Here is a 13,038-nt window from a genome sequence, read left to right on the forward strand (position 1 = left end):
TGCGATGCGTGAGACCACGTCACCAAATATTTATTCAGATTTTGTTCACTTTTTAAGCTGTTGCATGTGCACTTTAGTGCAATACTAAAGAACAATTTTTAAACTGCAAAGAGGCCTCCATACGAACAAGCAACTTTATTCCTTGCATGACATCACATTCCTTCAAAACTCGCTCGGAAGAGAAAAGCAAGAATAATACAGCTTTAATGAGCCGTATAGTATACATTTTTAGGTACAATACAACACCAATTATAGGGTAATATTTTTGCAAATGTTAGCCACCCATGCGCATACTGGGCAATATACATATACCTGAGGGGTCTATCCGCCTCAAGCGGGACCAAGAGAAGGCACTGATGTTCCTAGCAACAGAGCCTCCTGTGGTGGAAACTGCACTTCGCTGGTTTATGAAATACAGGCACTGCACTATACTTCCTGCTTTAAAAAGTTATAGTCCCATAGCCATTGCTAATTGATCGTTTATGGAGACATCGCTACCAATTACAGCCATTCGCTTTCGCTAGAATTGATACTTCAACATGATAACAACCTCAACATCTCTATTTTAAACGTATCTCTGGGCTTGTCTCGATTAGAAATGTCAAGTTGCACCTGACAAAATCTGCTTAAAGTTTCTAAAATTAATTAGCTTTCTTGAGTCATTTGGCTCTCTGGGCCGCTTCAGCTTTGCTCTTTGCGGCAGCTGCATTGGCCTTCATGGCAGCAACATTGGCCTTTATGGCAGCGACATTGGCGGGTTTTTTCTGCCTCATTCTATTTTTTAAACCCAACGTAGATACCACTCCCAAGTGTTTGAACAGGGGAGGTTGGACCACGAAGCGTTCCTTCTGAATGCGAAGGGCACCGAAGTACGCGAAGAGGTAATCTACGGGATCTTCCTGGTAGAATTGAACCAAGAGACGAGCCATGGGAAGGACGTCTTCGTCACGGAACAGCTTGCCGGAGCCAGTGGAACCGATGTCCAGCAACACCCAGTTGTCCCCGGAGCGATCATTGATAAAACTCCGGATTATTTGGAAGTATCCCGGGTTGGATACTTCCAGATCGTCGTCCATTTGCAGGAAGTAGTCGGACATACCGGCACAGTAGGCGAATAAGAAGACGCTGTCGATATTTTCCTTGGAGCGCCACTGCACTCGCTCCTCTGAATCGTCATAGGTATGCTTCAGGTTCGAGAAGGAGGGGTAGAAAGACCTCGGTGCTATGATGAGTTGCAAGAGGCCGCTCTGAATGTGCTCGGAGTACTTGGCTACCACTTTCAAAGCCTCTTTCCGACCTCGTTCGTGGTAGTCGCACGCAAACACGACGATCCGCATCTGCGACCTTTCGGTGTCGTTGGCGTTTTTTATGAAGGCTCTCAATGTCTGGTCCAAGTAGCTGGCATTCTTTCTTTCGGCTGTAGTCACGCCAATCGTCAGAAAGCCTGGGTGTTAAAAGGAAGGAACAAAATAAATTACTTTTCCGGGGTGACTTTTCAGGCAGCAGACCTCTGAACAACACAAAGAACCACTCAAATTGGTTCAAAAATACACTCGATTTCTTATACTACTGCAATATTTACTTTAAAACCTTTTGGGCATTTGCAATACGTAAAGAGATAGGATGACACCCCCCAAAAAATTCATGTACAATCCAATCGAAGAGGTGTGCGAGAAAACATTAAATCGGTTTGCACCTTTCTAAATAGGCCTACTCAAAATTAAGTCAATTATTTGAAGTATTATTTCACACAAATAAAATTTGCGAAAAAGAAAATTTTGGAAACCCCTTTCTTTCTATGAACAGATCTGTAGTGGACCATAGGAAGATGGGTGGTTCTGAAAAGAACCGGTAAGTTGAAACCGGCTTCTCGATCAGTGCGCACGGCACTGTCGGACTAGTAGATGAAGCTGTCATTCAAGGGGTTTGGGAAATTAGTTGACGTGTGCGATGCTAGTGGTGATGGGCACGAAGACCAGGATGCCAGATTCTAGTCGCTGGGGCGCTGAGGCATCGATGTTGAAGGCTGGTCACTGAGGTGTGATGCTGAGGATTCTTAGAGGTGTTCGCTGGATACTATATGCCCTCTTGTTCCCAAGACATGTTGAAGTTTCCGCGCAAAGACTTAATTAAAGACCATTGAAAGGTTTTACCTTTGTCTTTTCTGCGATGACCGAGGATTAGTGCCTTGTCTCTGTCCAAGTGATCTAGGTCCATACAGCCCGCCTCGGTGGGCTCTGGATGTGTCAACACTGTCTTATTCTCTTCCTGTGGAAAATGGATTAAGGGGAATTACGCAGTCTAGGGCATCAATTTCAGGGAGAGATTTATTGAAGTTTTTGTATCGTAACCTGACATAAAATAGTACTTTTTGAAATCAGGGAATTTAAAATGAGCTCTTGCTGAGTTATTTTTGACTCGGGAAGGGAGAGGTTACAGACAGGAAATCAACAAGTCAATCACCGAATCTCGACAGACATTCCTCAAGAAACACGAAGAAATTTCTCGACCAATATGACAGTCAGACAGACTGATCGAACGGCCGGTAGGCAGTTAGTCAACCAGTCAGCCAATTAGTCAAGCAATCTACTAATATGTCGGCAAGGCTTTGTCCTTCGTGGAGGTTCAAAAGTGGACATCTGCTTCTCTTCCGCCAAAATACAAAAAAGTAGATTCTGCATTAATTATAGAGTGCATGTTTTAGTCCTCCACTTTACAAATTGAACGTTTTACCAGAAAGCATTTTTCGACTTTTCTACTCTATTGCTTCAAGAAATGCGAACTTTCTTTTTAGTCATCACTAACGGTCCAGAAACGGACATCTACTTTCCCACTTCGCTTCTTCTGGAAAATTTGACCAAGAATATTGACCAGAGTTATTTTTCTACTTTTCGGCTCTCCGAGAGATTAGTTGGAATAGTCTACTGTCACAGTGGTGTAAAAGTACACATTTGCTTTTCTGAGATCAGAGAAGCCAATTAACCGTTCTGGACAAGTTCACTTTCTTGCTTTTCTGCAGACCAAGAAAGCAGATCGAGCCTTCCTTTCATTGTAGTCTATAAGTGACTATCTGCTCTGATGGCCCAAACCCATCAAAATAACGTTGTCAAAGGCTTGTCCAGTGATACAGTGTGTAACCGTGAGTTTTAATTCGATAAGGAAACATCTTCATGGCCAAAGATTTCATGAAACAGAATGTACCTATAGAGAGAGGAGACTGCAAGTGCACGCCAATGTATATGACATATTACGATACCTTCTTGTCTATTGTAACTATCCCCTTCTTCCTCGTGCTGTTACGCATCTCTTTTCTTGACCGTCCAGCCATAATTTCATCCATCCCCGATAACGAAGGTAACTCATCTACAAAAATAATGAACGACACCAGGCTCAAGGAAGAGTTTGACACGTCTGGTGAAGGCAATGCGTCAAAAGGTGCAGACTCAAAGCATTGCCAACGAAAATCTACATGTTCCAGACGTCAATACACTAGTTTTTAGTCTCAAAAGGCTAGTCGCAATTAAATTTATGCTCGAACTCTGAAGTATGTTAATTTCTCTCTGTGTGATTACTGTACGTTCTGTGTGATTACTGTACGTGTACATGAAAGTCGACTCGAAAACCTAGCTCTGTGAGGAAAATAATAACACTTGTGTGATGAATCATAGGAAGAAGTACAAACTGAAGCGCGCATCGATGTCGTCAACAGCAGCCCTAAGCCTACAGTCATGTACACGTGCCTGTACAGGGCCAAAAGAAATGCACCAAATAACAAGAACTACTGCAGGGCTCAGTTCTCTTTCCACAAAATTCTTTATTTCATGTTCAAGTGGGCTACGTGTGTGTTAAAAATCTGAAAATTAAATTTAGCAGTTATGTTTTTCGTAGGAATCTCATTTAATGACCGGGATGTAATACGAGGGGGTATTTGGGAGTGATCATTCAAGCACGCGGAGGAACTTGAAGACATTATTCAAAATACAGTTTAAATTCCACAACTACGACGACAATCAGGGGCGGATCCAGGATTTTTCCCGGGGGGGGGGTGGCGTGACCCCGGATTTTCCAAGGGAGTGAGTGTGAACGCAAGCAGCAACGGTAAAATGCCCGTGAGCGTGAAGCCCGTAAAGCATGGAATCCATCCCTATTCTTCTTCTGTTTTAAATCAATCAATTTATTTTTATTCATTTTTGGGGTGAAAAAGTGGGCATGCCCCCCAGGCGCCCTGGACCCGCCCCTGACAATGGGTCTAAATGCCAGTGTGGGCACCGAGGACTTCATCACTATGATGCACGATATTCGCTGATGTAAACCCACGCAATGCGCGAGCATGTCATTTGAAGCAAGATATGAGACGGAGAGACCTCCCCGCCTTTGTGTTGGTCATTATTTGATCAGAATCTCAGCAATTCTTTACAGACTTCTAGGGGGGATGTGTTAGGTAACAATAGTCTAGATTGTGTATAGGGATTGGACAGGTAAGGGGGGACCCCTCCGTCCCATATCTTGCCTGGTAAAGAGCATGTGTACAGGTACAGAATACATGTAGCCTACTCAAACCATGCACGTACACAATGCGCGAAATTGAGATGCCGATTTTGTATCTTTTGACATTTGAACCTCATGCATCATGTATGACCATTTTGCGCACAACTTAACTGTAAGGGACCATAGCGAATATGTGGTAAGGAAAAAAATCGCGCGCGGGAACGGGTCCAGAATCACGGGAGAAGAAAATGAGCCACCCTCGAAGCGCTCAGTACAGACACTTGGAATTTCTTGACCCCAAATTCGACTGGCTGTACACTCCCAAACGATCATTACAGCTGTACTCTGAGTGGAAGGCGCAACATGAACATCCTTTACAGCTGTTTCGTGTGATGTACTTTACTATACTAAAACACAGATAATTCAAAACAACCACAGGTATAGAGAAATATTCACCATGGAATTTACACTTGGCCGACGAGGTCAAAATAAGTGCTTTTTAATTTTAGAATGGCATTTACCAGCATGACTACCAAAGGGTCCCAGGTGCCTTTGAAGTGAGACAATAAAATTAAAAGTTGGGTTAAATGGGACACAACGGAAAAGTCGTCAGAACCACATCAAATATTGCACTACAGGGGCCCTTTAAAACTATGACGCGTGACTGTTGTTCACAGGAAATAAGGATACGGTTAACTCACTTTTCTGTCTGGTCGTATATCGAACATGCTGTACAAGCAGGCCTATGAACGTCAACAGAAATGTCGTTGCCGTCAAGTAAGCTAGCATTCGCTTCCAGTGGCGTCGTCGAAACATCGTTAATGTGGATACCTGTGTGCCTGGAGAAAACCTAGAATTTAAAATAAACACGAAAAATGACTGCAGTAGTTATTCAATTAAAATGTATGACAAAACGAACGGACGGTACACCCCCGCCTGCACACCCCTTTCTTTTGCACGTCACAAGCACAAATTTTGCGAACATGGTGGTAAGTAAATTTATGGCTAGCCGTGAGCTCCAAATCAACAAAGGAATCAACATGGTTTTACCAGAACCGCGGTATAAATATTAAAACCGGTGTATCATGGGCATCGCGGGCGGGGTGGGGGTTGGTGTTGGGAACGGGTGTTATGCCCCGAAATAAAGGAGCCAAAGGTTTTTTTATAAATGGGAGAGCGGAGATTAGGGGTTTCTCCTTCTCCTTTTATTCAGCAAAGTGAATAAAAAGCCACCAAATGTTGCCTCAGCTCCCCGAAAGGATATAAAAAATTCAATGAAAATATTCCTGAATGTTTCGTCCCCCCAAACAAGTTTGGCCCCTGAAAATTTGGCTTTAGGTCCGCCCTTGCTCAAATTAAGTAGCTCTACTAAAATACTACATGACAATGTATCCCATTTCGTGATCAAATGATGTCTAATATGCAAATCAGAGATTCGAAGTCGGCCTGGCTTGCGTACTTCGGGTAGTGCATTTGTTATAGTTGAACAAGATTTCTGAGTTAATGAATTCATTTAGGATGTTGATTCATGTAGACTGTGACAACGATCATTGAGTCCGTAAAATGAAGTACTTGACATTACGAAGCATCCGTGCATTTGAAATATTAAAAATATTGAACTGATCGCAATAAAGTCATCCAGTTTTGAAGGAACAGGACTCTGTGTTTTTCGACATAATTCGAGACGGTTGAATTTGTCTGCCTTTGTAGTATCATTTAATTACATATCATGGCTGAAAAATTCAATTTGCCTCAAATACCCAGTATAAATGGGGAAGCCATATGTTATTTTGCCTCGGAATATTTCATATTCAATGAAATCTGTTAAATGGGATGGTACGAAACTATTTTGGGTTCCAAACCTCACTCCCTGCGTTTGCAAACGTCACTTATCACAAATTTGGAATTATTCTAAACAAAATGTAACCTAAATTTGTATTTGTATTTCGCCGCTACTGTCAGGTACATGGAATCAGTTTTTAAAAAATCTCATTTTCAATTTATTAAAGATGGCTGACACATGAATACAGTCTACAGTGGTTCAGACATAGTTTGTGCTTTATTTCCTCCTCGTGAGCATGTAATGGCCCCTTTTCCACTCACCGAAAAGGTACCAGTCTGCGGTCAAGGACGCACTGACAATGAAACAACTGATTCAAAACCGGGTACGTTTCATTTTGCACGGGTAAACATCGTTGTTCGTCTTTGCAGGCTAAGCGTTACATGTGAAAGACACATGGAAATGTATGACGCTACGACAAGTGGCCTTGTAATATTTGTATCTGCGCAATGAAGAAATTATTGGTGTGAATGTGTGTTTCTGAATTCAATTTCTGCACGATGCAGACGCCATTTTTTTTTAAAGCGCAGTGCGACTGGGATAGGGGTTTTTATTCCTTCTAAAGGCAAAAAGAGTGAAAAATCACTCTAAAAAAAGTGAATCCCTCATAAGTTCAATCCAAAAGAGTGACAACCAGTCTCAAAGAGTGAAACCATTCTAACAAAAATCACTCTGAAACAGTGAAAATCACACTATAAGAGTGAAAATCACTCTCAAAGAGTGAAAGCCACTCTCAAAGAGTGAAAACCAAATAATTTAAAATCACTCCAAATTAAAGATTGACAACCATTCTATAAGAGTGAAAGCCACTCTCAAAGAGTGAAAGCTATTCTCTAAGAGTGAAAGCCATTCTAAAAGAGTAAAAACCACTCTAAAAAAGTGGAAATCACACTATAAGATTGAAACCTACTCTCAAAGAGTGAAAACCATTCTCAACGAGTGAAAACAATTCTAAAAGAGTAAAAACTCGGTTTGTGGTTGTTTTTTTTTACTCTTTTAGAGAGGTTTTTTACTCTTTTAGCGTGTTTTTTTTACTCTTTGAGATGGATTATGAGGGACTCACTCTTTTAAGAGTGATTGTTTATTCTTTTGCATTTAGAGAGTTGATTGCAACTATACGTTTAATCATGTGATAAAAGATGGATATTCTATGTCTGTCTTTAGGAAATCTATAGATGCAGCCGCTGTTTCTCATATGTGCGGCGAAAATATTGGAAAATGGATCATATCAAAATTCCTCCTACATTCACTTCTGCCTTGATGACCATACCCTTGAAACTTAAGAAAGTAACTTGTTCTTGTAAGTTGTACAAGAAATATTATTGTAAATATATAGGCCTAATGTTATTCTAAGTTTTCTTTCCATTTTTTTACAAGACGATGCCATCATTCTTTAATATTCTTGTGTTTGATATACCACTCCAGAAAATAAGTCAAGTGCAGACAAATGTTTCCATTTTTTTCTTGGTCATATTTTTTGTTGTACATCCCCAAAATAACTTATGAGCCAGCCCCTAAACGAAACAGTTTCAGATGCGGACGTTGTTGATTTCTTCGGACAAAGTTGAAAAGCCAAGGAAAGATTATTCAAGTTTAAATTCAAGAGTTCCAGGATCCTGGTGTTAATACATCCATTAAACACTGAACACGTGACATAAAGATGCAAAGGCGTATCTAAGATTTAATCATCACGGGGACGCGTTAAGTTTGTTTATACAGTTGCGACGACCGCAGATCTGGCCTTCTATAGATGAAAACATTTAGAATTCAATGAAGAAACCTATGTTTTTGAGAGGGGAGGCGTTTAATGCTCCAAAAAGCGAATATTATAGTAATGTGCTTTGCGTGGTACAATACTGAGCATTGTTAGAGACTGACTATATACAATAGTTTTCTGTGTTGAGTCCTGAGTCCCTCTTTAATAGGTGAATGAGATTTTATTGCTTTATCACTGACATCATTGGATGTCTTGCCATTAATTTTCGTCTCCAAATGAGGAACCAAAGTAGTCTAGGAACCACACTGTATAAATAAAAATACTATTTTCAAGTATACAGCAGGCATCATTTTGGAATAACTTATTTAAAGAATGCATTTCAGTTTGGAAAACTTTCTTTTTATTCGGCCTATTGCTCATACCAGAACACCAAGTCTGTTCACAACAAACCTTTGTTTAAACCCTCGTTCTCAAATTCAGAACTCCATCACCATGACTGCCAACGCAATTAAAGATTAAAGATCTTACCTTTAATGGAAAGTGTCACAAGTTGTTACGTACACTCTACTGGGAGTGCAACTTCTGTTAAAAGGAATTAAGGGTGCGCCAAAACTCCCCAAAAGATAATTTATTTTCCGATAAACTGCATCTTATAATTAATGCATTATTAAATTGAGAAAATGTGAAGAAATTGCCGGACTAGAATCCTTCCTGTGTGATCAACAGCAACCTGTTTGTTATGAAATATGATTTGTGTTTAGCAGAGGGGAGGGCATCGCTTCTGAATGTAACTCACTGACCCGAATCGGTAATGGCTTCCACTCTACGCGTTTTTATACGCAGTGCCACTGATCAGTGTTGAGCAAGGCACTACAATTCGACTGTTGGTGTGCCTGCACGTAATTGAATCAGTTCAGTATAGAAATATAGTAATACTTGCACACAAAAGGGAGTCCACGTCGAAGTACTTCGGTAGCACGTTTAAGGTAAGATTCTGTGCCTATAGCGATGCAAAATGTTAGAGCGTCTCCAAATACCTAGTAATGGGAACCGTACAGGTGTATTTTGTTCCAAAGTCCTCCCCATGCCAACTTCTCTTTTGGAATTAAAAACATCTGTAATTCAAGGAAAGAAATAAATACCATCAATGTAATCTTTTGATGAATACATGTTCATGCTGAAAGGTTCTTTTTCTGGCTAATGTTAAGTTTTTAAAATCTGACTACCATAAGATTTGCTTGATAAAAAATCAATGATTGCTTCAGAGTATACAAAAACACACCGAAAGAAGTGATTGTTTCATATCGGTTTAAGTTTGAGGTAATGTGTTTTGGATCAAGTGTATTTTGTATCTGTTCTGAAGACGAGAAAGGCAGTCTGAAAAGCTTTCGTCCCAGGGAGTTGGAATTTCAGTGAAAGATGGACATGATCTCAACCCCTACAAGTAATATAATGATCAAAATTAAAAGGATAGGTCAACTCTGTGCACGACTCGATTATACTACCATGATGATGAAAGATGGCTCTCTGGCTGGTTGCCTGCTGTACTAACAAGTGGCCATTGTCCTATGAATAAATACAAACGCCACGTGTCAGGGCCCTGCTATTTTTAGAAGTGGGATTCAGTGTGTGCAGACAATACCAGCAAAACTTGGAAGGTATTCAATTGTAATGCAAGCCATGGAAAGTTTATACATGCACCACATTCGCCAATATATATCCTAAACTGAAAGTGGGTCCGGGAATGTTCGGCTAGTTCCGGAAATGTTTTGAGATGACAGGAGAAATTCCTCCCAGTTTAAGTACGTGATCTTGGCGGATACTGCCACCTCACGATTCCTGAAAATATTCGATATTTTTGGTCGGGACCACACTGCACCCCAAATAAAGGTAAGCCCCAACACTTTGGGGCATATAGGTTTACTCATCATAGTAAAATTTTTTTATCTGTAAAGTTCTTCAAATAACACCCCCCCGCATAAAAATGTTGACCCCCGATTTACCATTAGTGTTTGTTTTAAGTTGGTATGCTGCCAGCCACAACAACAATCTTAATATTCATTCAAAAAGTCCTCTTGCATTGGGGAAATGGATGGTAGTATGTTGCTTAGATTACCAAAAGTGAAACGAAATTCCGAATATTCTGAATCCCTGCTAATAAACCACTTGAAGTTAAATGTGAATAAAATCTGGTACACTGATTGCACATAAACGTAACAATTTGAATTCCCCAGACTAACGACACTGTTGCTATACCTCGTGATTCGGGGCAAGCTTTTGCATAGCGACCACCATCTCTGGAATGGACTGGTTCCTCTGTGGTGTTCTTATCCATTGAGAACAGTGTCTTGTTGCAAGGCGTCTCTTTTGTAACTGAGCAAAAGCTTACCCCAATTCACGAGGTACAGCAACAGTGGTTTTAGTATGGAGAATTCGAGTTATGTTCACGTGAATTTAAAGAACTCGGTGTACCAGATTTTATTCAAATATAACTCCCAAATGGCCTGTTGAAGCATGCTTTTTCTCCAATTACTCGGCACTCACAGTTGAAGCCGGGAATCGATCAAAATGCGCCTGCGGTCGCAAAGCTGTTTTATGTTGCTCCTCTTGGCAGCAGCGCTAAGCATCATGGGAGTCTTCACCACAATCGCCTACATCCTAGATGAAACCTATACCGGTAAGTCGAATTGCAGTTGACAAAGTAGATCCCGACCAGATTTGACACTACATAAAAGAACTGAGAGTTTAAACAGAAGCCATTATACATGAGTAATAGTAATAAATTATGTCGAGGGACCTCCAAGCAAGAGACGAGCATAATTACACATTAATTCAGAAAAACATAATGTAAAGAAGACCTGTCCTGCAACGAACATCATTCCATGCGTTGTTGAGATAATAATAAATTGATGGATCTTTAGGAGAAAAATTAGCATATAATTATAATAATTCAGAAAAAATAGAGCAACTAAAAAAAACCACCTGCTCGAGCAAAACTTCCATGCATCGTTGCACAAAGGTACTATAATTTTTAACAGTCCACGGAGGATTCGGCAAATCAATCATGCTGGGCGAGCACAATCCTTTCTTAAGGTGTAATATATGATTACATGTAGTCTGGGCATAACAGAAGAGGTTTCGCCCGAAGTTATTCATGAAATCAATTTATAAATTAAATAATGGCAAAGGTCAGTTTTTTTTCTTTGAGCTGCTTGTCCTTCCAGAGGTTGTATTTTGAAATGATTATAGTTTTATTTGTAAATAAAGGATATGAACTTTGTAAGTATATGTACTCTGATTCAACAGTGTTACAGTTAATTCCAAAAGAATGGACTAAAAAAAGAAGAACATCACAATAAAAAAACAAAAAACGCTGAAGTAAACCAAATCCAATTCTATCTCCCAATTAGCTTACTCTACATTTTATCAGCCAAGGACCACCCTGAGCCAGTGGATGAACAAAATGAATACCGATGGAAAAAAAGGGGCAAATATATACTTTTACATGATAAAAATTTAAACCGATGCAGTAACGTACAGTAAACATCCCAATATTTTTTTGTTGAATGTTAATGCTACACGACTAAAGAGATGGGGCACAATACTCTATGTAGCTGTGTCGTATACATGCATTATGTACCTACAGGAAAGGTCACTAGTAACTTTTTACTGCAAATAACATGTAATGTCTTCTCATAAGCTAAAATAAACGTAGCCGACAGATTTGCCATATATTTGCTTTTACTGCGATTCTTTCACCCATTTTCTGCTAAACAACTTGGCGATGCATCACGCATGTTGTGCAGAGACAAATCGAAACACTGAGCAGAGACTACGCAACACGAAGACCAATCGAAATGCCGAGGAGAGACCACGCAACACTCAAACAGAGGTAAAATGCACAGTGTTTGCTAGATCGTCCTTTCTGTGCCCCTGCGTCATATTTTTTAATTAATAAGCATATAGCTTTGCTCAACAGTTTACAAACTACACCCTTGTGTTGGCTAATACTTTGTTGCATTGCCTTTAATCTTTGTAGCTGCAGTCATTCTAGCCGGATGACCATCAGCTTCTTTCAACACTCAGAAGGGATTCTAACCCATTTTCCTAATATTATTGGTGGAGTTCAGTCCAGTGGTGGGTTTCCTCTTAAGCACTTGCTTTTTCAATTTCGTCCACAAATCCTCCTTTGGATTTAAGTCTGAGCTTTAAGCTGCCCACCCAAAAACACCAGCTTTGTTCTGCTGAAGCCATCCAGCAACCAACAAGAAAGTAGGCTTCCGGTCGTTGTCACGTTGGAGGGTGTAGTGACGTCCCAGGTTCAGCCTTCGAACGGACTGCTTTAGGTTCCCTTGTAGAATTTCGGAGTAGTCTGCCTTCTTGGTGCCATCTTTCTCACATGCTCCCAACCACTAGTGCATAAGACCCCTACAGCATGATGTTGCCACCACCATCCGTTCCTTCATGCACCACATTGACCATGCTTGCCCGTGGGCATGGTCATACTGTGGTGTTCTTCGGTTTCATGCCCTAAATCACTATTTTCTCCCTCATTTTTCGGAAATGCAGAGATTAGTGACGACTACCGCACCTTCCAAGGTGAGACGTAGCGATCTCAAGCACATTGATCGTGAAGGAGCTCTCGTGCTGGGGCACAGTCGAAAGAACAAAGGTATCTCCAATAGTCTACCCCCCCCACCGACAACGACGTCAACTTAGACATTACGAAGTGCCAGTGAAACACATAAAGACGCCTACAAGGAAAAGATTTTTGAAACACACAGCAACGATATGACTAACTGGCAATAATGGGATGAATCTTTGTAACAGGCCAATTATTGAAAGAACACAAAAGTGGAATTGGTCTATGTATGACTGTGGTGAGAGAAATTTTTTTTTAACATTTTTATACAATGTCAACAAAAAGAACGTACCTACCTTCGAGAGAAAATTCAACTGCATTCCAATTTCCCACTAAGTGGTGACAAGACAC

General features: G+C 40.5%; 2 protein-coding genes across 2 annotated transcripts in view; one reads left to right on the forward strand and one right to left on the reverse strand.

Annotated features, from left to right (window-relative positions):
• On the reverse strand, positions 1-9,001 carry LOC110984711 (alpha-1,6-mannosyl-glycoprotein 4-beta-N-acetylglucosaminyltransferase-like). Its single transcript, XM_022245158.2, has 5 exons — positions 8,982-9,001; positions 5,190-5,338; positions 3,257-3,363; positions 2,154-2,268; positions 1-1,444 (listed from the first exon to the last, which is right to left on the reverse strand). The coding sequence occupies exons 2-5, from the start codon at positions 5,302-5,304 to the stop codon at positions 660-662; spliced, it is 1,122 nt and encodes a 373-aa protein (XP_022100850.1). The 5' UTR covers positions 5,305-5,338; positions 8,982-9,001; the 3' UTR covers positions 1-659.
• The window catches only part of LOC110984722 (alpha-1,3-mannosyl-glycoprotein 4-beta-N-acetylglucosaminyltransferase C-like), an 8,869-nt gene continuing 4,608 nt past the window's right edge, over positions 8,778-13,038 (forward strand). Inside the window, exons 1-4 of the mRNA XM_022245170.2 lie at positions 8,778-9,031; positions 10,592-10,722; positions 11,852-11,937; positions 12,615-12,717. Coding sequence (XP_022100862.2) covers positions 10,614-10,722; positions 11,852-11,937; positions 12,615-12,717 — 298 coding nt within the window. The 5' untranslated portion in view covers positions 8,778-9,031; positions 10,592-10,613. The remainder of the gene's footprint in view (positions 9,032-10,591; positions 10,723-11,851; positions 11,938-12,614; positions 12,718-13,038) is intronic.

The sequence above is a fragment of the Acanthaster planci genome, linkage group LG04 (assembly GCF_054643075.1).
Source record: "Acanthaster planci isolate LZ-2023a linkage group LG04, COTS_SCS, whole genome shotgun sequence".
Classification (NCBI taxonomy): Eukaryota; Metazoa; Echinodermata; class Asteroidea; order Valvatida; family Acanthasteridae; genus Acanthaster; species Acanthaster planci.

Bases quoted from the DNA above. Each gene is read 5' to 3' on its own strand.
- LOC110984711 (XM_022245158.2), bottom strand. From the start codon at position 5,304: ATGTTTCGACGACGCCACTGGAAGCGAATGCTAGCTTACTTGACGGCA. The intron at 2,269-3,256 runs GTATCGTAATAT...CATTTTCCACAG, and splicing joins TAGTTACAATAGACAAGAAG to GAAGAGAATAAGACAGTGTT. The intron at 1,445-2,153 runs GTAAAACCTTTC...TTTAACACCCAG, and splicing joins TCATCGCAGAAAAGACAAAG to GCTTTCTGACGATTGGCGTG.